This window comes from Polypterus senegalus, chromosome 5, assembly GCF_016835505.1.
Source record: "Polypterus senegalus isolate Bchr_013 chromosome 5, ASM1683550v1, whole genome shotgun sequence".
Classification (NCBI taxonomy): domain Eukaryota; kingdom Metazoa; phylum Chordata; class Cladistia; order Polypteriformes; family Polypteridae; genus Polypterus; species Polypterus senegalus.
This window is the reverse complement of record NC_053158.1, coordinates 122,199,109-122,222,642: the sequence shown is the minus strand read 5'-3', so window position 1 is coordinate 122,222,642 and position 23,534 is coordinate 122,199,109. Positions and strand designations below refer to the sequence as shown.

Sequence of the window (23,534 nt, the reverse complement as noted above, 5' to 3'; positions counted from 1 at the left end):
TCTGCACAATATCCTGCAGATCAGGCATCAAGAGGATTGACAATAGAAAGCTTCATCAAAAGACAGACTTGGATACAAAGCCCAAACTTCCTGCTACAGCCAGAGCATGAATGGCTTAAGAGACTGGATGAAGTGGACCTGTCTACTAGAGATGATCCGGAAATCAAAAGGTGTCTAGTAAATTTTGCAAGTGTAGAAGAAAAAAATTGAACCAGTAAAAACACTCATGGAGTACTATTCAGAATGGTACAAATTAAAGAAGCTTGGTTCCTTAGGTTCAAAGAAGTGCTATTGCATCTGAAAGAAGAGAGAAAGGCAATTCAATATATAGTCAGTCAGTCTTGACACAGCCCAGAAAGACAAAAAACACTAATCACGGAACATATGAAGGAATACAAATCAACAATGAGACTAAAGTCACCGTCTCTAAATGACTTGTCTAAAGCAGAAGACAAACTTATCCACCTCAGTCAACTACAAGCTTACCCAGAGGAGGTTAAAGCCTTGCACAAAAATCAGCTTGTAAAGAAAGGTAGTAAAATCAACAAACTGGACCCAGTACTGCAAGAAGGAATATTGAGAGTTGGAGGAAGACTCAGAAAATCAGCTATGCCAGAAGAGGCAAAACACCCTGCAATTTTTCAGAAGAATTCACATATTGCTACTCTCATTATGCAACAAGTTCATAAAAAAACTGGACATTGTAATTGTAATTATATGATGCTACACCCTGAAACTCCTGGGTAAAGGGTCAAGTCATCAAGACAATGCCAGATGTAAAAGGGTCAGTCAGAAGAGTTTGTGTGTAGACCAAGACCAGCACACTGGACAGACCTGTGAACAAATTGTGCCTGTTCCAGGAAGCAGCAAATGATTGAAATTATTAATTTTTCTTTTTCATGCCTAATTTTAATTGTGTTTGTGTTTTTACAGTAGAATGTAAGCTTTATGTTTAAGTTTGATTTAAGTTTTGTAAATTAGTGAAGGCTCTTATTAAGTAATGTTAAAGTAATTGATTTCTGCCCTAGCATAAACAATTAGGGGCCGGATGTGTAAGAGCCATTTTCCTAGTTCTATAAGATTCATTAATATTTTACTAGATGACAAAGCATAATCTATGGGAGGTTCCTAAAACCCTCGTAAGTAGAATTGTATTGGTATATTCTTGACATTTCTAATAATTTTGACTAAACATTATTCTTCAGTTAGTGACCAGCCTTGCCATGTGTAAGGTGTAGAAGGCATAAGGTTTTAAACCGTGCCTGCAGGCCTACGGGCCTTTTGAGTGTGTGAAACAGCTTTAAGAAAACAGTGCTTATTTAAGTACTGTACCGTATGCTTGAGTATAGAAAGAAGAAGTAAAGAACTTTTAAGTACAGAAATAACTAATGTTTCTCAAGAAAAGCTAAGTTTAGAGAAGATACATTTTTCCTTTTTTTTGCCTTTTATTCTACATGTGTAACTATTTTTCATTTTATTTGCTTTTAACTTTCACAAAAAATTTTTAAAACAAACTTTTGGACTGAGAGATTTCTTTCGGGAAGCGTTTTACCTGTTCTTGATCTTGCCTTACACTTCGGCGGCTACACTAAAGTTTAAAACCTGCCTAACACTTTGGTGGCTACAAATGTAAACCTTTGAAAACAATACCCATTATACAGCCTTAAAAGGCAGGTCGGCCTGGAACCACTTTCCTACTCAATTACACATGGCTGCTATATGTTAGGAATCTTAACATGAAATCCATAATGCACCTGTGATCAACAGAGTGCATGGAAAGTAGTCTGAGGATGTTAAGTATTGTCAGATGAATAACACCTAAAGACCACAGCTTCTACAGAGCAGCAGTTGCACAGTGTTTGTCTTCGTAATTCTCAGGACACCAGATTACACCTGTATGACTGCCTGTCATTTCAAATTACTTTTCATATTGCTAAGAGAATTTGGTCAGGTATAACTATTTTGGACAAATAAATTATACCTTTGCTCTAACTCTGGAAACATTACATACTTGTGTATAACTTTTTCAGTATACTAGTTCTAATGTAAAATCATTCATTAAGTGTTACGTTGTATAACATTTATATCAATAGCACATTTTCATACACAGGATATAGCTCAAAGTGCTTTACAAGATGTCAAAGGAAATGAAAAGAAAAACAAATTAAAATTAGGTAAGAATAATAATGAAAAAATAAAAGATAAATCAATATGAACTCCCATACTCAATGGTTAAGTCCTTTTATGAAGTATTGTTTTTAAGTCTTTGAAGTTAAGTCCAATGATAAGGTCAGATGACTGGGGAGTACTGAAAAAAAAATCTACAGATAAGCTTGAAAAAAAAAAAAAAAACTAAAAGTGCAGGGTTTTCTTTGTGCCAATGTAATGTGTAATCTCTATTAAAGTCACTATGAAATCAATATTTGAATTAATAGGCTATGGCATAATACTTGCACTTCCACAAATGGCAGGCTTGACTGCAAGCTATCTCTTCAAAAGTATCAGTGTTGGACCTTTGATGCAAGTTTTCAGTCAGCACTAATTTTGAACACATTCAGGGGCAATGTGTGGACTGCAACGTCTAGCTAGTAGCTTCCTTAACAATAGCATACTCATAAATTCTTTAATATGCCTTGCTCACAATTTAATTTTTTTCTCTTGTTTGTTTGATTTAGGTGTATGCCCAATCACTGTGAACATGGAGGCAAATGCACACAGACATGGGACAACTTTAAATGTAATTGTGATGGTACAGGTTACAGTGGAGCCACCTGTCACAACTGTGAGTATTTTTAAAATCATTCCCATGTAAACTAAACATGTTTCTGATATTTCTAAATCCATTTACAATATCTTATAATAAAAATCATTTTAAGATATATCAAAATAAATTTAAGATAACAAAAATTGTATTTCAGTTATCTCATATATAATTTCAGAAAATCACACATTCATTTTAAGATATCATAATTGCATTTTGCGATAGCTTGAAGTAAATCCATATTTTCAAATATCTCAAATGGATTTTGGGATATCTCAAAATAATATCCCTGTTCATTTTAAGATATCTTAAAAATAGAATGCACAATTGAAAAGATTAAACATTTTCATAGGAACTCATTTCCACATCTCTTAAATGGACAGAAAACTAAAAAACTAAAATGTATTTCAGATTTTCTGAAATACATTTATTTCAGATGTCATTTAGGCAATTTCAGTAGGCTTTTTGACATTATTTTTGTCGTCATTAATATATTGTTCATTGGTTCTTGCATACTGAATGCTTTAGGAAGCCCGTATCACTAGTCTAGTGGTATGCCTTTATCCTCTCAAATACATAACACATTATTCAATCTTTTATTAAAAGTCTCATCACCTTCTTGATCTTGTCTAAATAAGTTACACAATTTGATACTTTTCTCGATCTCATTTCACTGATTTATTAAAGTTCCTGTTTACTGAATTGCTATAATGACATCAAAATAGGCACCTTACCCGCTAAATAATTTGATGACATACGTAATATTTAACAACCCACTGAACACCATAAAAAGCATGAGTAAGAAAAACTTTGTTTAGTGAAGGTAATTGATCCTAGATGTAAATTTGATCACTTGGTCTAACATTGTAAACTGTTAAATAATAGTACCAAAGCTGGTCAATCGGTTAGGTGACATAGGTGGCTGCCCAGGGCACCAAGGAGGAACCCAAACCGTCCCCCCCAAATATGATGGTGCGGATAAGCCCCATGCTATCTGGTCCTTCCGGGAACCTTTCGAACCCGCTATCGCTGATAACATACTCGAGGGATGAACCCAACAAATGAGGACACTTGCAAATAACAAGGGGTAGGTGTAAAATTGACAAAACTTTTATTAAAAACAAATCCATAGCAAGCTGTCCAAAACAGTGCAGTGCTCAAAACTCAATAGATAAATAATCCCTTTGAAAAGTCCAAGTGATAGTGGATGTTAAAAACAAGTCATAAATAAATCCTTTAAAACCGAGTTAAAATCACGCAGGAGTCTCCTCTTTAAAGTCTCAGCTCCCAGTGCTTCCCTTTACAACTGATGTCTCTCTGGCTTATTCTATTAGTATCTTGTAGCCCAGAGAGACATCAACCAACAGGCGCAGACACCCTTCAAACCTGCCCATGTCCCTGATGCCCATCCAATGGTGATCTATCGGTGCGTCTCCACCCTTTCAATCCCCACTGCCTTATTGTACTTACACAGGACAACCTTCAGCCCATCTGCTTAACACTGGCCATGTGCTCCTTTTCCTGGGGCTCCATTCCAGTCTGCCTGCCCCCTTTCTATCTCACGCGCTCCTGCCCTTCTCTCTCCTATCTTTCAACATCCTCTTTTCTTTTTCCTTTGGATCTTTTTTCTCTGTCTGTTTCCCCCCTTCTGTTAAGTGCAGGTGCCTTTACTCTCTGGAACCTAATTGGGTACTTGTGCAAGAAGCCACTCCTTCCATGGCATCACTGAGATGCCTGACTGATCGCCTGCCTCTGCGTGTGAATGTGGTGCGGCTGACACACACCCACACTCACTTTGAGCCTGCTCCTTCTCAGGGTGTGAATTTATTTAAAATTGACCACCTATCGTTACAACATACAGGTTGTCAACATCTAGTAATATAAACTGTCCACTATGAACAGCTTAATGTCATCAAGCTGCTTACATATACATTATAAATAACAATATACATAATATAAATAGAGGAAGGACCTATGGTGTAGCTTAACAGGCCCCAGTCTTAATACCTAGAAAATATTTAAAGTACTATATATACTTTATAAAGTAACTAATAAATAAAAACCCTTGGCTGCACAAATCATTACACCCAGAAGAACCCCATGGTATTTGCAAATATTAACACATGAAAACAAGTAAAAAATATTGGAAAGTGTCACTTGAGTGAAGCAATAAATCTATTGCTGGCAAACAGGTATATTTTAAAAAGCAATATATCTAAGAAGGGCTAGGCTTAGGCTATGGTGGCTTATGGCTCTCTTGTATGGTGCTAGGTGCTTTTTATCATTTTTTTTTTTTTAGTTTTAGTAATGAATGTATTGGAATTTTGTCAGGCATACTATATCTACAGTCATTAAGAACTCATAAACTGGGGATTACAATGCAGTGGAGTTGTTAATCAGAGGTGCCATTGGGCTAACATCCCAATGGTCATAATGAGACCACCCAGCTCTCATTGGATTGTTGTCGGCTTGGGTAAGCCGCAGATGCAGCGCAGAGAGAGGAAGCAGAAGCAGGGGGTGCAGAGTGGGTCTATTCACTAGGATTCAGAAACAGCCGCACAAGCCACAGTTACCAAGCATATTCCTCTCAAAAGCCAGGTCCCTTGTTGATAAGTTGGAAGAGATGGAACTACAACTGGCAAAAACCAAGTCAGTGCGGGACTGCTGTGTGTTTGTGATAATGGAAACCTGGCTACACTCTGCTATTCCCGACACTGCTATACAACTATCAGGATGTACCATCCACCGAAAGGCAGCAGCAAAAACACTGGTAAGACCAGGGGAGGAGGATGTGCAGAACACCTGGTGTTCAAATAGCAAGACTATACAGTACATAGCCATTGCTCTCCTGATATTGAGGGCCTGTCTGTTGGGTGCAGACCATTTTATTTACCTAGAGAGCTGATGGTGGCGATTGTTACGGCTGTATACATACCCCCTGATGCTAACATTACCTCAGCGCTAGACCATCTGCACTCTATTGTAAATAAACAGCTGCAGGCTCATCCGAACTGTGTCCACATTATAGCTGGGGATTTTAACGAAGCATGCTTAAAAAGACTGTTTTACCGGAATTTACACAGTACGTGCAGTGTGCTACCAGGGGACAAAACACTCTTGATTGGGTTATTCAAATGTTAAGCATGCGTACAAAGTAGTTCCACTGCCACATTTGGGACATTCTGACCATCTTTCACTGCTCCTTACACCAACATATATGCCCCTGAGTGGGACATATTCATACAACCAGACTAGGATGATTATACATGAACTGTATTGTTTTACTTCACAACCTGTGTGGTTACTGTCACTGTGAACAAAAATGTCATGGTTTTTCCAAATCAGAAACCCTGGATGAATAAGACTGTACAAGCTCTTCTTAAGGCCCGAGACGCTGCATATAGGTCTTGGAGATGCAGCTCGGTATAGTGCAGCTAGAGCCAACCTCAAAAGGTCCATCAGAGAGGCCAAATGGCACTATAAAAAAAAATTAGAATACCACTTCACTGATAACAAATCAAATTATAACAGCAGTACATGGATACCTCGCTAGCAGACAAGCTGAACTGTTTGTTTACTCGTATCAAGGTGAAAAGACCAACCTTGGATGTACTGTCTCCACCTGTCCCCAGCACCCACCCACTTACATTGCAGGAGGGTGATGTCAGGATGGTGCTCAGATCAGTGAATCCAAGAAAAGCTGCTGGACCAGATAGAGTACCTGGGAAAGTACTCAAGGAATGTGCAGATCAACTTGCCGCTGTATTTACCAATATCTTTAATCTATCCTTTGCCCAAGACATCATTCCATCTTGTCTGAAGACATCTACTATTATCCCAGTACCAAAAAAGCCCTCTCCCAGTAGCCTGAATGATTACAGACTGGTGGCACTAGCCCCAGTAATTATGAAGTGCTTTCCTTGTCCTGGATCAACACCAGTTTGCTTATAGAATGAACAGATTGACAGACGATGCCATCGCCATAGATCTTCATACAGCCCTGAACCACCTGGAACACAGTGGGACATACTGTATGTGAGGATGCTCTGTCGATTACAGCTCGGTATTTAACACAATCATCCCAGACATCCTCATCAAAAAGCTGTCTGACCTTGGCCTCTCCTCTCATATCTGCTGCTGGATTAGGGACTTTTTGACCAACCGACCCCAGACAGTGAAGTATGGCTCTTATACATCTATCACCCTCACCCTCACCACCAGCTCTCCACAGGGCTGTGTGATGAGTCCTTTGCTGTACGAACTGTATACCCATGATTGCATCCCCTCTCATCCTAGTAATATTATTATAAAGTTTGCTGACAATACCACACTCATCGGACTCATTTCAGGGGGAGATGAGTCGGCTTATAGAGCAGAGTTACACAGGCTGGGCAGGTGGTGTATGGATAACAACTTAATACTCAACACTGGTAAAACTAAATAACTTATTTTAGGCTTTAGGAAGTGTGGTGTCGACCCCCTCCCTCTGACCATAATTGGCGATTTTGTTGAAAGGGTTCATAGCTTTGAATTCTTGGGAACCCTCATCTCGGACAGACTCACATGGGCAGACAACACCATGGCTTCAGTGATGAAGGCACAACAGCGCCTATATTTCCTCAGACTTCTTAGGAAATGCAAGTTGCACACAAGGCTGCTAGTGCTTTTCTATCGTTCGACCATAGAAAGCATCCTAATGTATGCTGTGACTGTGTGGTATGCTGGTTGTTGTTCAGCAGATAAAAAAGCAATACAGAGTGTGATTAACACTGCTCAAAAGATTGTCAGCTGTCCTCTCCCCAACTCTAGACTGCTCTCTAGGGCAATTAAGATCACACAAGACAGCTCTCATCTGGGTAGCTCCCTATTTTAACTTTTGCCCTCAAGAAGGCATTACAGATGTCTCTAAACAAGGAACAGTAGATTCAGGAATATTTTTTTCCCTAAAGCAATAGCAATCATAAATGCTGCTAAAACTTTCTGATTACACAGTTTATACTGAATTCTAGCACACTTCCATATTATTTATAGTGTTTTGATTTATGGTATGCGTGTTTTCCAATAAGGATGTATGAGTGGTATAATTAAGGTGTGAGATGTGTTTATGTTAGTATGGGTCTATGGGTGGGTTGTATGGGTCTATGGGTGGGTTTGATGGGTGGGTGTGTTTGCATTTTATAATGTTGTAAGTGTGGTTTTATTAAACTAAAGTGTTTTGCAATGAGGCACCATACGGAAGAAGCTTTCCTATTTCGCTGTATGTAAATACAATGACAATAAAGGCAATTCTTTTTCTTATTATTCTTCTTAAGTGTTCACATTACCCAAAAGATATAAGTAAAATCTCACTATTGAGTCAATTCTTCAAACAATTTGACAATAATTGGATATCCATAGATCTAACAGGCGACTATAAAATGGCACGCTTGACATCATGTACACCAGTGATGATGGTAGAATAGCAAAATTTTGTCACAAATCTAATAAAATAATGTCATAAGCAAATGAAGGCACAGTAGCTGATGTTTGTATAATAAGTACATGCAGGATTTGTTTTAAAACAGAAAACCTAGTGTGACAAAAGTATGGGAAAAGAAAATACCAAGTTAGAGACATGTCTAAAAGACACAGGTATTGTTTGCAGATCTTTCAGGCTATTTTAGTTTTTCAAACAACTTGTTGATTTAATGGAAATTTATGGGGACTCAAAGAACAAATCGAATCATTATGAATCCATGTTATTGTTGGTCAAACTGGAGAATCAAATATATTAAATGCTACTTAATGTTGTTCCATGAGTCCTCTTATTATAGAATCAGTTTATAAACAGGTATTTGTCCAAAACAGAATAAAATGCACATTGCCCTCTATAATTCATTGAGACAAAGTTTTGGAGTTTTGTCTTATTTTTGTTATGCAAATATTAAATAATGATTGTCAGCCTCTTTTAAGAGTCATGCATACACATGAAAAGAATACTGAATTATGACAAAAGGAATAAGGTCAAAATATTACACAGTGCATAAAATAATTTTTCACTTTCTCTGAATGCTAACACACTTTAGTGTTAAATAACATAACATTGTTCTTGCTCAAAGTAAATTTAAGGAATTTGCATTAATTAAGCTAAAAGAATTTAAACAACAATTCCTTGAATTGAACCCGTTTAATCTTGCACAGAGAAGACTGCCTGGAGACCTATTGCAGGTTTTCAGACTTCTCAAATGTCATCTGGATTGATCTGAATCCCCTGAATTAAGGGGATATAAATTTGAAAATAGAATAAAGAACACATTTCTTCACATAATGGGAATAAACTGACATAATGTGGGGAAAGAACTTCACAAGTTCAAAATGTATCTGGATGAAATATTGGGACTGCTGAGCTATTAGCTAAACAAAAAGATGCCCTTTTGTTTCATAAACACTTGTATGCATTACTTTTGCATTGGTTTTTGTTCTTTTGTATGGCAAACTGCATATTTCACTGGCCAACATTTGTTATTAAATCCTAAACCCATACATTAACTTGAAACTGACCAGAAACACTGCCAAAATGTATACTCGTGTTTTGTAAATATGTTTAGTCCTTCATGTGCTGTGTAAATATCCATCCCCTTCTCTGTCCCCAGTGCATGCCCCCAAAGATTGACCTCTGTGCCACCTGATCACATGGTTTCAAAATATCTATAACAAGTAACTGGATTAAAACTAAACTGATAATTTATAGGTTTCTGTTTCTGGATTGCATGCAGCAAACTCTGTTCTGCTTAGCTATATGACGGAGTCATTATCAAATCTGGCGTACTATCCTCCACTTTTGCTTCTGTCTTACACCCAGTGGTACTGCAATAATCAATGGCTCACTGCGACCCTAAACTGAGCAGATTACATTTACTCCTCAGTACATGCAGAATTAAATGTATACTTATAACCTTTGCTCAGTTCTTTTCAGTTGCATAATACGGACATGCTTAACCTCTTCCTCATTAGCTGTCAGACACGTGCGCACAATCTTACACTGAGAACAGCAGATCTTTGTAAAACAAGACAAGATATCTGCCAAATCACTTAGTATTTTTTATTTTTTGTAGTAGCAGGAATAAGCTTCCATAGTAATGCTTAACTTTTTTTTTTTTTTAAGTAAATTCAACGAAATAGGTATTGTGTTAGTAGTGTATTCTCATTACTTTAAAAAGTAATTTGACTATGTAATGCACATTACTGTTAAGATGTTACCACCAAAACTCCGGAATGACAAGATTCAAACCTATTGAAAATCATATTAAAAAATAAAATTAGAACAATCTAAATGAAAACAGGCCATTCAGGCCAACAAAGCTCGCCTGTCCTATCCACTTTATTCTTGCAAAATAACATCAAGTCCCAATGTTTATACAAAATGTGAGCCAGGTCTGGCAATTCTCTACAACAATGCAGGCCAGCCAACCCAACGTCCCCCCCCCAAATTTCAGCCACTCTATGCTTAAGGTGCCAGATCAGCTGGCAATTCCTGCAAATGTAGCATTCATTGAAGACTGGCTCCTCCAAGCCATTCTCTAAAAAGTCCACTATCCAACAGGACTTGTATTGCACTGGCCTCATTATTAAAATTTGACTTCTTAGTTTTTTTCATTAAAAAAATGATTTAACATAGGTGGTAAAACTTAAAATTTAAACTGTTATTTTTCTACTTCTGGTCCCTTAAGCTCCTGTAATAATTTTCCCCATTGAGTTCCTGCTGTTTGTCTTTCTTTAAGGTTATGTTTACTTTTCTCTGCCCCTCTTATTCCTTACTTAAAAGTTTCTACTCACACCATTTGCATTCAATAATAATTACTTACGCTATAGCCCTCATAATTGCTCTACTTTCCTGACTGCTAAGAATCCTTCAATCCAGTTAAATTATAACATATTTCCTTCTTACTAAGAAAATTTGCTTGCTGAATATCAACCACTAGTCATTTCTTATTCTCTGGATTGTTTCTACTGCTTGTTCCTTAACATTAGACACCTGACCACATACCGTGGAGCCATTGTCTTGACCGTTTTGAAGTCAGCCACCTACCTGTAATTAAAGTGAATGCTTTCATAATTATAAACACTTCTGCTCTTGCTTTTTTAGTAGCATTAACATTAAGCTGTACAAGTACTAAATGGAGCTCTATCCAATTATTCTTTATATGTCTTGACTTTTTTTCCTGTAAGTAATTGCTGTCACTTTAAACTATTTGATGATAGGACACTGGCTATTTACATACAGACTGACTAGTTTCTGCTGCCACTGGCGTCAGCTACCTATTACTGTAGAAGTAACAAGGAACTTTTCCAGATATTACCGCAAACACTCAGCTGCTTTTGCACCTGTATGGGCAAAAATAAAGCACAAAAAAAACTTAAAGGGGAAAAAAATCTTCAGAAATTCCACACAGCAGCAACCCCAAAACAAACCTTTTGGTAGCATAATGCATCTTTTAACTCTCATACTTTAGTAACACAAAACTCTCAGCACTTCCTTTTCCACTTGCAAGAATGATGCCAATACGTCTGTCTCTACTGCAGTAACCAGTGCCCTCAGTTGATTGATGAAACTCCATTTATTGTCTTAATAAAACAATACACAAAATATGGAGAAACTATATGGAGCAAGCAAGGCAGGAGACTAGTGATGGGCCGCTCGATACTCGGGTTTCAACACTTCGAGCTTTCGAAGCACTGGAGATCGAAGCACCGCTTCGAGGCTTGCTTCAAATGCGCCCGTCACGTGATTTTGAACTCGCTAGCGTAATGGCGTCATTGATATCTGCGCAGTCAGCAGTCGATTTGGTCAGTAACTAGTCTGCTGAAGTGCTTTGGCTCAAAGCGTAAAAGCGGTTGTCTGTGCTATATTAATAAAATACACAAACCCCAGTTCAAATCCTAGGTGGGGCTCGCATGTGTTGAAACAAGGATTTGGTATAAAACAGTTAAGTAGTACTTGTCTGAAAGTTAACAAATATATTTTGGAGACATTATGAACGATTTACATGGGGCACATTTTTCCTCGGTGTGGAATCGTGTCCACCAAGAATCTGTAACAAATTGATGAGTATATTTTGTGTAAGGTAGCACGTATCATAACAATCCAGAATCTATTCTACCCCATGTCGATCATATCAGAGAGGCTAAGAAATGCTTCACTAAAGCCGACGTGGTCATTACACCAGTATATGCGCAAGACATTCCTCATTAAACGTTTTTACTATTCAGTGATTCCCAGATCTGTTGCTGATTTGTATTATTGATTTCCAAAAAGCAATGTGAGTAAAAGCGTGTTCTGCATAACTAATCACAACTGTCTTTAAGAATCAGCGCCATCAACAATGTCTTCTGCAATTTTAGGAAAGCCTTGGGATTTCTGCGTTAGAGACAAAAATGTTGTAAATAAACTTTGCGAATTCATCCAGAGGTGAACGTAAAGATCACTCAAGTATTGAGAAGAAGGAGCAGCTGGATAAGCACATCTGGAGCCAAACTTTCAAAAAAGCATCTGACTTTGTCAGCAACAACCTTTACTTGTGAATTCATCTTATCAAAGGCTGCGTTTGGGGGTAAATAAGTAATCTTCCGAAGTGCAGCACAACAAAGTAAATAATTGACGTAAAATAGAATTACTGAAACACTAAGCTTTTGTCGTTTCTGTTTTCTTAAACCATCTTCCAGTTACACAATCCCCCGCAGTCAATGTCACATTCAATGTTCCCTGCTCCTTAACCTGTCTTGTTACCCAAAGCATCAACACTCAGTTTCATTCAATGCTTTACCGTCCTTCCTTTCATAGACATAAAATAAAACACATTTCCTCTACATGTCCAATAATAATAGTAAACTTGCAGGAACGAGAAAAAGCACAAGATGGGAATATTTATGACAAGAGCCTGGGCATCAGGATGAGAATGTTCCTTGTCACCCATTACGTGAGCTCGTCTGCCATCCCTCGGTTACACTGGCACACGTTACACTTGGGGGCAAATGGAATGGAGAATACCGACAATGTACACCTTCAGAAGTGGAATAAATCGACTGTATAAGTAGAACATTTCCGATAAACGATGAATTTTGTTAATCATAAACAATGCAACACTATTATATGTGTTGTTACTTTTTAATTATACTCAAACGTTACATATCTACGAAATGAACATGGGTAATATGTTTATAATCATTCTCACTAAAATACACTGTCAAAATATATTAATGAGCAAATTGAGACAGATAATTGAAATTATAATTCCTAATAACGGGAACAAGTAAAAACTATAACTTCCTAAAACGGACACTGTAAATGTAGGTATTACAATAAATAATTTAGGAGACTTGTGTGTGCATTTCAATATCGATTTAAGAACTACGTAGGCCACCTGTTGTACTATAAACGGTAGCTCGAGCAGCACTTAACAGTAAATAGTCTAACAGAACAATGACTGACTGAAACGAAGATGCTGCGCCGCCACAATTAAGGTTCACGCTGTGGTTCTGCATGTTTAGAAGGCGCTGGTTGGCTGAAACTGTTTATAGCGAATTGTCCCAAGTTGGAAGTGCCGTATAGCGATCAGAAACGAAAAGACACATTTAGGCTTGCTGGACAGTAGTTTGTTTTTCTACAATACAAATTCAGTACGACACCAGGGTCTGCAAACACACAAATATGAAGTTTATTACGTTTTACAGTGAAACTCTTTACATACACAATATAATTAGGGACGTGTGCCCCCTGCCCGACTACGGTGGCCCAACCTTCCCTCGATAGCTCGATTCGCTCGCTATCCGTCCAAGCTTGTTAAATGGAGGAATAGAAAAAAATCTTTCACAAGTGGAGGATCAGCGACTGGAACCCCTGGTGTTTTTACTGAGAGACAGTGACAACACCACTGAGCCACCTAATCAGGATAATTAACGAGCTCTGCACAACTGAACTACTACTACTATTCTTACTGTGGCGGATGAAATATGTACGTTTGACATATGTACGTTAAAATGGTTTAATTGATACGAGAGTATCATTGTTGTATTCTCCTAATGAAGACGAAAAAATTATATTTATAGATGTATACTATATGACGTACGGTTTTGAACAAAATGAAGTGTTCCAAAAAAAAAGGTTGAACGATTTACCTAATCTTTTCATTATATATACAGTATACAGTGGTGTGAAAAACTATTTGCCCCCTTCCTGATTTCTTATTCTTTTGCATGTTTGTCACACAAAATGGTTCTGATCATCAAACACATTTAAACATTAGTCAAATATAACACAAGTAAACACAAAATGCAGTTTTTAAATGATGGTTTTTATTATTTAGGGAGAAAAAAAATCCAAACCTACATGGCCCTGTGTGAAAAAGTAATTGCTCCCTGAACCTAATAACTGGTTGGGCCACCCTTAGCAGCAATAACTGCAATCAAGCGTTTGCGATAACTTGCAATGAGTCTTTTACAGCTCTAGAGGAATTTTGGCCCACTCATCTTTGCAGAATTGTTGTAATTCAGCTTTATTTGAGGGTTTTCTAGCATGAACCGCCTTTTTAAGGTCATGCCATTGCATCTCAATTGGATTCAGGTCAGGACTTTGACTAGGCCACTCCAAAGTCTTCATTTTGTTTTTCTTCAGCCATTCAGAGGTGGATTTGCTGGTGTGTTTTGGGTCATTGTCCTGTTGCAGCACCCAAGATCGCTTCAGCTTGAGTTGACGAACAGATGGCCGGACATTCTCCTTCAGGATTTTTTGGTAGACAGTAGAATTCATGGTTCCATCTATCACAGCAAGCCTTCCAGGTCCTGAAGCAGCAAAACAACCCCAGACCATCACACTACCACCACCATATTTTACTGTTGGTATGATGTTCTTTTCTGAAATGCTGTGTTCCTTTTACGCCAGATGTAGCGGGACATTTGCTTTCCAAAAGTTCAACTTTTGTCTCATCAGTCCACAAGGTATTTTCCCAAAAGTCTTGGCAATCATTGAGATGTTTCTTAGCAAAATTAAGATGAGCCCTAATGTTCTTTTTGCTTAACAGTGGTTTGCGTCTTGGAAATCTGCCATGCAGGCCGTTTTGCCCAGTCTCTTTCTTATGGTGGAGTCGTGAACACTGACCTTAATTGAGGCAAGTGAGGCCTGCAGTTCTTTAGATGTTGTCCTGGGGTCTTTTGTGACCTCTTGGATGAGTCGTCTCTGTGCTCTTGGGGTAATTTTGGTCGGCCGGCCACTCCTGGGAAGGTTCACCACTGTTCCATGTTTTTGCCATTTGTGGATAATGGCTCTCACTGTGGTTCGCTGGAGTTCCAAAGCTTTAGAAATGGCTTTATAACCTTTACCAGACTGATAGATCTCAATTACTTCTGTTCTCATTTGTTCCTGAATTTGTTTGGATCTTGGCATGATGTCTAGCTTTTGAGGTGCTTTTGGTCTACTTCTCTGTGTCAGGCAGCTCCTATTTAAATGATTTCTTGATTGAAACAGGTGTGGCAGTAATCAGGCCTGGGGGTGGCTACGGAAATTGAACTCAGGTGTGATACACCACAGTTAGGTTATTTTTAACAAGGGGCAATTACTTTTTCACACAGGGCCATGTAGGTTTGGATTTTTTCTCCTAAATAATAAAACCATCATTTAAAAACTGCATTTTGTGTTTACTTGTGTTATATTTGACTAATGGTTAAATGTGTTTGATGATCAGAAACATTTTGTGTGACAAACATGCAAAAGAATAAGAATTCAGGAAGGGGCAAATAGTTTTCACACCACTGTATATATATATATATATATATATATATATATATATATATATATATATATATGACAATATATCTTTGACACTATGTATCAGACAAAGGAAATCACAGCAATCCACAAGAATAATTAATTCTCAGCAACTACCTGAATTGTAGTTTAACCATATCAACTGAAATGTGTAATGTCAATATGAATTACAAAATATAACTAGAGAGTTAAGTGTCAGATAGACTCTCAAAATATAGAGGTCAACGCCTTTCGGTGTGCTGAGGCTTCACAAAGATTCAGTAACCAGTGACCATGTCTGCTCAAAGCCCTGTCATGATCCAATCTCGGTACTACGCATGTCTGAGGCTTCAGAGCCCCGTCATGATCTCAGTAGTACGCATGTCTGAGGCTTCGAAGCCCCGTTCAAAGCCCGTCATGCCGCAATCTCAGTACTCTGCGCAAAGCTTCGACTCATTATTTATTCATCGAGCTCCCGTTTGAAGTACATATGGCATCAACAGAGTTAAAAAACTCAACAGAATTCCCATTGAAATGAAAGTTTGTAGATGATCAATACATGTTAAATGATTGTGCCCAATAATATGTTGTGGCAAAAAATAAAATTATAAATTATACATCATTCAAACGCTTTAGCAATACGGGTGACGACACATCCCTCACTATAATACTGTCATAAATATCCATTCTTTGCCTCATGCAACGTTTTCATGCAACACTGAAGGTATGTCATATAGTATACATCTATATATAATTTTCGTCTTCAGTACATACATACATTAAAAAACATACATTATATACCACCCTCCTGAAAATAGTAGTGGTGCAGCGGCAGCGTTACTGCTTCATAATAAAGCATACGTGGGTTCGGGTCCCGCGTCCACCCACTGAATTATGACCCAAAAGAGTCCGTTTTTTTTTTTTTTTTGTTAAACTGCAATTTCCAACGTGGACCGGGAGTGAGCAAGGCGAGAACATTAGTAAACATATATCAAATGGAAATGTGAATCTTGTTTTAACGATTTCAACTGTTTTTGTAGTTGTCGATGGCGGGTTTAGCGGTTTAAATTTTTAAATATTAAATTGATAAGGTGGAATGTGTTCTTACTTTGAGTGTTAATGTGTTAGTAACTGGGATTGCGCCTCTATTACTGAAAGATTGCTTAGGAATGATACAGACTGGACAACTATATGTTTTAGGCAATGTTATATTATTGCACTGTGCTGTGACTAAAAAACTTTTTACTGATCACCTGTCCGGACCTCGAAGATGTGTTCACGAGGGAGGGATGCGGTTGTTAAAAGCAAATGTTTTTTCAACAGCAGGTCCAGATGTGTTTATCCCGCTGCTTTTTGTTGCCTCAGCACTCAGTCTTTAATGCCGACCTTGATTTGTGCACTGCTCACATTGGAGTGTCCCGTGTGTGTCGGTGACTGATCTGCGCCGTTTCTTTCAGCCTCTCTGATGTGCTCCGGATTGACACATTTGAATGTTTGGTGCAGCAGAGCAAATTCAACCTGATCTACCACAGTGGGTTTGTTATCACCTTATTCCAGCTTTTCTCAACCTATAAGTATTTGCGACCCGAGTTTTCATAACAGTTTTAATTGCGCCCCCCCCAACATTTTTTTGAAATGTAGATGCATATTTGATTATACCTACTTAACTTTTATCAACATTTATCTAACTCTATACAGTATTTATTGTTCTATTATCAGAATGTAGTTTAAGTTCATTTGTTTTGGTTCCAACAGATGTTTTCTTTTTTTCACATATTCGCGCCCCCCTTTTTGTTACTTCGCGCCCCACAGGTTGAGAACCACTGCCTTATTCAGTGGAGGAGTTCATGGACGTCAAATGGCAATGAATAGAAATGGATTAATGTAAACACGTGAGCTGCCATCCGCAATTAGACATCGCGATTTTGGTGATTCCCGAACAGATCTCTTATGCGATCCTTCCACAGTATCTCTCAAAATTATTTAGTTCAAATTGGTTATAAAGATTTCAATTCTGATCATTTTTTTATTATTGTTCATTTTGATGAGTCTAAGTCGGATCGAACTCGGGCTAGCACTATGCTCAGAATTTGAAAAGCAACCACCTTAGTTAGTTGAGCCATTGACGGCGTAATTTCTTTGTAGCTAATTCGTTACTTTCGTGCGTCACAAAATATTGTAAAGTATTAATAAATGAAATATTTCAATACTTGATCGAATAACTGATTTAAGGATTTCACCTTTTCTTTCTCAAATGTGCTTACCTAGATCATGGCAAAGTACAGGGATAAACCTTTATTTTCCATCTACTCCATTTTAATTAAGTCAAACCAAAGAAAACATTTAAGGCTATTAAATGTGATCTCAAGAAAAGATGAAGGTTAATTCTAATACTAATACAGTGCAAAAGTAAATACTAATTTAAAGAGCCGGGAACCCATGAGTGAGGCATCTTATTTTGTTTAACTCTTGCTATCGTATAGTGCATTTTGCTTGTCGGCGTTAGTTTATATATATATATATATATATATATATATATATATATATATATATATATATATTTATATTTTTTAGACATCAGACACTAGAAGTTGCTGACGAACCCTTCTCTACGTTGTCAGTCTGTAGCAGCGAAAAAATAAAAGCAATAAGAGTTAACAGAAGTCATTGAAGTGGATCATGAGTTTGTGTAATGTTAATGAAAATGGCCACGAGGGGTCACTAGAGAGCTTCAAAAGTGTCAAATGCTTCTAGAAAAGCTATCGACTACGTATCCAACCATTCCAGGACACAATTGCTTCAAACGTTTTGATGCTTCATGAGGCTTCACTCCGCCCATCACTAAGGAGAACCACATTAACATTCTGTCTAACTTCAAAGTTCACAGCAAGATACAAACTATTTGCATTTATTACTTAACTGGCTAGCTTAGTTATTTCTTTAATAAGCATTCCTCATTGCAAATGCCATCATCATTCCAACCTTAACTCTCCATAGTCTTGCACCTCTACCCTTTTCAGATCAAATTTCTTACATACGGGCTGAGCCAACTCTGTCAATACAATCATCCATTCTTGGAAGAGGGAAAGAATCAGGTCTAGTAAATGCATTTACTTTTCAATAATCAGTACAAAACCGATAAGTCCCATTGGTCTTAGGTACTAAAATGCATGGCGGACTCCATGGACTACTACTGTAAACAGCAAGACCATTTTCCAACAAATATTCAACTTCTTTACCCATAAGTATAACAGGTTTTACAGGATTAACCAGGATTAACCCTATAAGCATGCTGTTTAATTTTCTGTGCATTGTATACCTCAATATCATGATACAATTTTACAAGTAGGCACATCAGAAAATAGCCCAGAATGAGTAGTTTAATACAATAAGCACGCTCAAGTCAGGCAAATAAGATAAAAATTCTTGAAGATTACATAAATTTTATTTGATAACTTGCTGCTCACAACATGTGCATAGCACATAGATAACCCATCCTTGTATAGGCACAGCTAACACCACTGAGGTTTCAAGACCACCCAACTTAAATCCTTTAAACTATCTTAACTTTGATACATTTTTTAACATATTAACATATAATCTAGTTTTACATTTACGATCAGGAGTATGGATGAGATAATCCCTGTCACTCACTTTTTTATTAATTATGTAAGGACCAGAAAAACTAGCTTGCAAAGCAGAACCAGGGACAGGCAGTAAAACTAATACTTTATCTCCTGGCTGAAAACTTCGACTCAGATTTCTTATCAAAATAGTGCTTCATTTTTCTTTGAGAGGACTCCAAAGTTTTTTTTGTTTTTAGCTATTTCACAAGCATAACTCAGTTTGTGACAAAATCACAAACATAATCTAATAAGTTTTAGTAGTAATAAGTTAATAAGTTTGACTCCATCTTCAAGCAATAAAGGTTGTACAGTATGACCAAATACAAGGCCGAAACAAAGCCAAAGTCTCTTTCTCTATAGGTGAATACTGGCGGTATTTGTTGAACGTTTTGGAGAAATAGCATATAGGATGATAAGCACTTGATATTTGCTAACTGCTGTAAAACTGGGCAAACAATTTAGACATGAAATTAGACCCTTTTTGTATAGCCCAAAATCACACAGGAAGTGCCGCAATGGGCTTTAACAGGCTCTGCCTCTTGACAGCCCCCCAGCCTTGACTCTCTGAGAAGACAAGGAAAAACTCCCAAAAACCTTGTAGGGAAAATGGAAGAAACCTTGGGAAAGGCAGTTCAAAGAGAGACCCCTTTCCGGGTAGGTTGGGCGTGCAGTGGATGTCAAAAGAAGGGGGTCAATACAACACAATACACAGAACAGAACAAATCCTTAATACAGCATAATAATAAAAATTTTAGAAGTACAGAGTAGAATTTAACAGTTGATGATATCACATAATAAGATTTGATATTTTAGAGTCCTGGAGACCTCATCCATCAAGCTGCCTCCCCATTTGGCCATTCCACGGCTGAAACGTTGCTCCGATGAAATGACCCCTCTTTCCCATGATTCCTGTGATCCTCCATCAGGGATGACTTTACCATAGGCAGGCAAACAACTTGGCAGGTGCCACATTTGGGTACCGAGAACAGAAACAGAATAGGTGAGGGTTAGTATTCAATTCTAACTATAATGTTACTTATGTTTTAGTGCTAATAACTAACAACAGAGATGCAGTATGTACAGTTAATCAGCAGCTCTAGTCAGGATATGCTAAACTGAAGTAGTGAGTCTTCAGCCGGGATTTAAAGGCTGAGACTGAAGGGGCATCTCTTATAGAAGCAGGAAGACCATTCCACAGTTTAGGGGCCCTGTAACTAAAAGCTCGACCTCCCACTGTTATTTTATTAATTCTTGGAATCCTAAGCAGACCGGCATCTCGAGATCTTAATGTGCGCTCAGGTTTGTAAGTCATGATAAGCTCAGACAAGTAAGCCGGACCTTGGCCATTTAATGCTTTATATGTTAAAAGGAGGATTTTGAAATCAACCCTAAACTTAACTGGGAGCCAGTGTAAGGATTTAAGAACTGGAGTTATGTGTTCATATTTTCTTGTTCTTGTAATAATTCTTGCAGCCGCATTTTGGATTAACTGGAGGCTGTATAAAGAACAGTTTGAACAGCCAGTGAACACCGCATTGCAGTAGTCAATCCTACTAGAGATAAATACATGAATTAATTTCTCCGAATCCTGTTTATTTAGAAAGCGCCTTAATTTCCTAACATTTTTAAGATGGAAGAAACATGTTTTGGGCAACTTTGTAATATGTGCTTTAAATGACATGCTAGAATCAAAGATAACTCCTAGATTGCGGGCTGACTCAGTAAAATTAATTGGGATTCCAACTGAGTTAAATGACAACAAAATATTGCTGTGATCAGCGTCATTCCACTGTCATGTTCCACTCCATTCTCATATTCCTGTAAAAGAACAGCTCCAGCTCCACAAGCACTTGCATCTATATCCAGCTTAAATGACAACGTAAAGTTAGGAGCAGCCAAAACAGGAGCAATCATTAACAAAGATTTTACATTTTCAAAAGCAGTTTGACAGTCATTATTCCATTCAAAAATTCTTTTTACACTCAAATCAGTCAGTGGTGTCACCACACTAGAAAAGTTTTTATAAAAACTACAATAGTATCCAACCATACCCAGGATACACCTCAATTCTTTCTTTGATTTAGGCATTGGAAACTCTAATAGCAGTAATCTTGGCATCAAGAGGTTGTACCTTTCCATGGCCCACCTGCTTTCCAAGATGCGTCACTGTCGCTTGTCCAAACTCACATTTAGCCAAGTTCAAAGTGAGGTTAGCCTTTTCAAGACGATCAAAAATGGCATTAATTGCCTGAAGATGTTCTGTCCAGCTTTTGGAATAAACCACTAGATCATCCAAATAGGCCTCAATTTTGTAATCCTTCTAGTACAATTGTCATTAGTCGTTGAAATGTGGCAGGAGCATTCCTCATTGCAAATGCCATCACTTTATATTGAAGGAAACAATCCGGTGTAACAAATGCAGAAATTTCAGAAGCACATGGAGTCTGAGGCACCTGCCAATACCCTTTTAACAGATCAAATTTACTCACATAGCGGGCTGAGCCAACTCTGTCAATACAATCATCCATTCTTGGAAGAGGGAAAGAATCAGGTCTAGTAAATGCATTTACTTTTCAATAATCAGTACAAAACCGATAAGTCCCATTGGTCTTAGGTACTAAAATGCATGGCGGACTCCATGGACTACTACTGTAAACAGCAAGACCATTTTCCAACAAATATTCAACTTCTTTACCCATAAGTATAACAGGTTTTACAGGATTAACAGTTTAACAGGATTAACCCTATAAGCATGCTGTTTAATTTGCTGTGCATTGTATACCTCAATATCATGATACAACACATTTTTACAAGTAGGCACATCAGAAAATAGCCCAGAATGAGTAGTTATGAGACTTACAATATCAGCACGCTCAGAGTCAGGCAAATAAGATAAAAATTCTTGAAGATTACATAATATTTTAGAATTTGATAACTTGCTGCTCACAACATGTGCATAGCACATAGATAACCCATCCTCAGATGTGATAGGCACAGCTAACACCACTGAGGTTTCAAGACCACCCAACTTAACCCCCTGTTTATCCTTTAAACTATCTTCAACCTGACTTTGATACATTTTTTTAACATATTAACATGACATAATCTAGTTTTACATTTACGATCAGGAGTATGGATGAGATAATCCCTGTCACTCACTTTTTTATTAATTATGTAAGGACCAGAAAAACTAGCTTGCAAAGCAGAACCAGGGACAGGCAGTAAAACTAATACTTTATCTCCTGGCTGAAAACTTCGACTCAGATTTCTTATCAAAATAGTGCTTCATTTTTCTTTGAGAGGACTCCAAAGTTTTTTTTGTTTTTTTTTTAGCTATTTCACAAGCATAACTCAGTTTGTGACAAAAATCACAAACATAATCTAATAAGTTTTTAGTAGTAATAAGTTAATAAGTTTGACTCCATCTCTCTTTAAGCAACTTTAAAGGTCCCCGTACAGTATGACCAAATACAAGCTCCGAAGGACTAAATCCTAAAGAATCTTGAGCTACCTCTCTTATAGCAAATACAAAAGGGATACCCTCATCCCAGTCTCTCTCAAACTGGGAATTACGCAACAGACTTCAGGGTCTGATTGAACCGTTCTAAAACCCCTTGTGATCCTGGATGATAAGCACTTGATATTTTATGCTTTACTGCTAACTGCTGTAAAACTGGGCAAACAATTTAGACATGAAATTAGACCCTTGATCTGACTGCATAACTTTAGGTAAACCAAATATAGAAAAAAATTTCAAAGCCTTTACAATAACAGTAATAATTTTTTTTTTTTTTTAAACAGGAATAGCCCCAGGATCTCTTGTGGCCCTGCACATAATAGTTAATACTGATTTCCAGATTTTGTTCTAGGCAATGGACCAACACAATCAATAATAATATGTTCAAAAGGTTACCCTGTTATTGGGATTGGATACAATGGAGTGGAGGGAATCTTTTGATTTGGTTTTCCAACCATTTGACAAACAGAGCATGTTTCACAATAACATTTAACATCAGACCATACCCCTGGCCAGTAAAAATGTTTAAGTATTCGGTCGCATGTTTTTTTATTCCCAAATGACCAGCTAAACAATGATCATGGGCAACAGATAACACATTTAACTGATATAAAACAGGAACAATTTGATATTTTACATCCCATTCAGGAGTTGATGAAGATGATTGACATTTACACATTAAAACTCAATTTTCAACAAAATAAGCAATAGGCAGTTCACTCAATTTTTCCTTAGACACAACATTAGAGAAAATTTATGAAAGTTCAGTCACTCTTTTGCTCCATAATAAATTGCTCTGAAATGGACCAAGGCAATAAATCTTCAGTTACAATCTCATTTGGTTTTAATTGT

At 37.5% G+C, this 23,534-nt stretch overlaps 1 protein-coding gene across 1 annotated transcript in view; it reads left to right on the top strand.

Moving 5' to 3' along the window:
* Positions 1-23,534, top strand: part of cntnap2a (contactin associated protein 2a) — a 986,203-nt gene that overhangs the window by 788,584 nt on the left and 174,085 nt on the right. Inside the window, exon 10 of the mRNA XM_039753312.1 lies at positions 2,676-2,782. Coding sequence (XP_039609246.1) covers positions 2,676-2,782 — 107 coding nt within the window. The remainder of the gene's footprint in view (positions 1-2,675; positions 2,783-23,534) is intronic.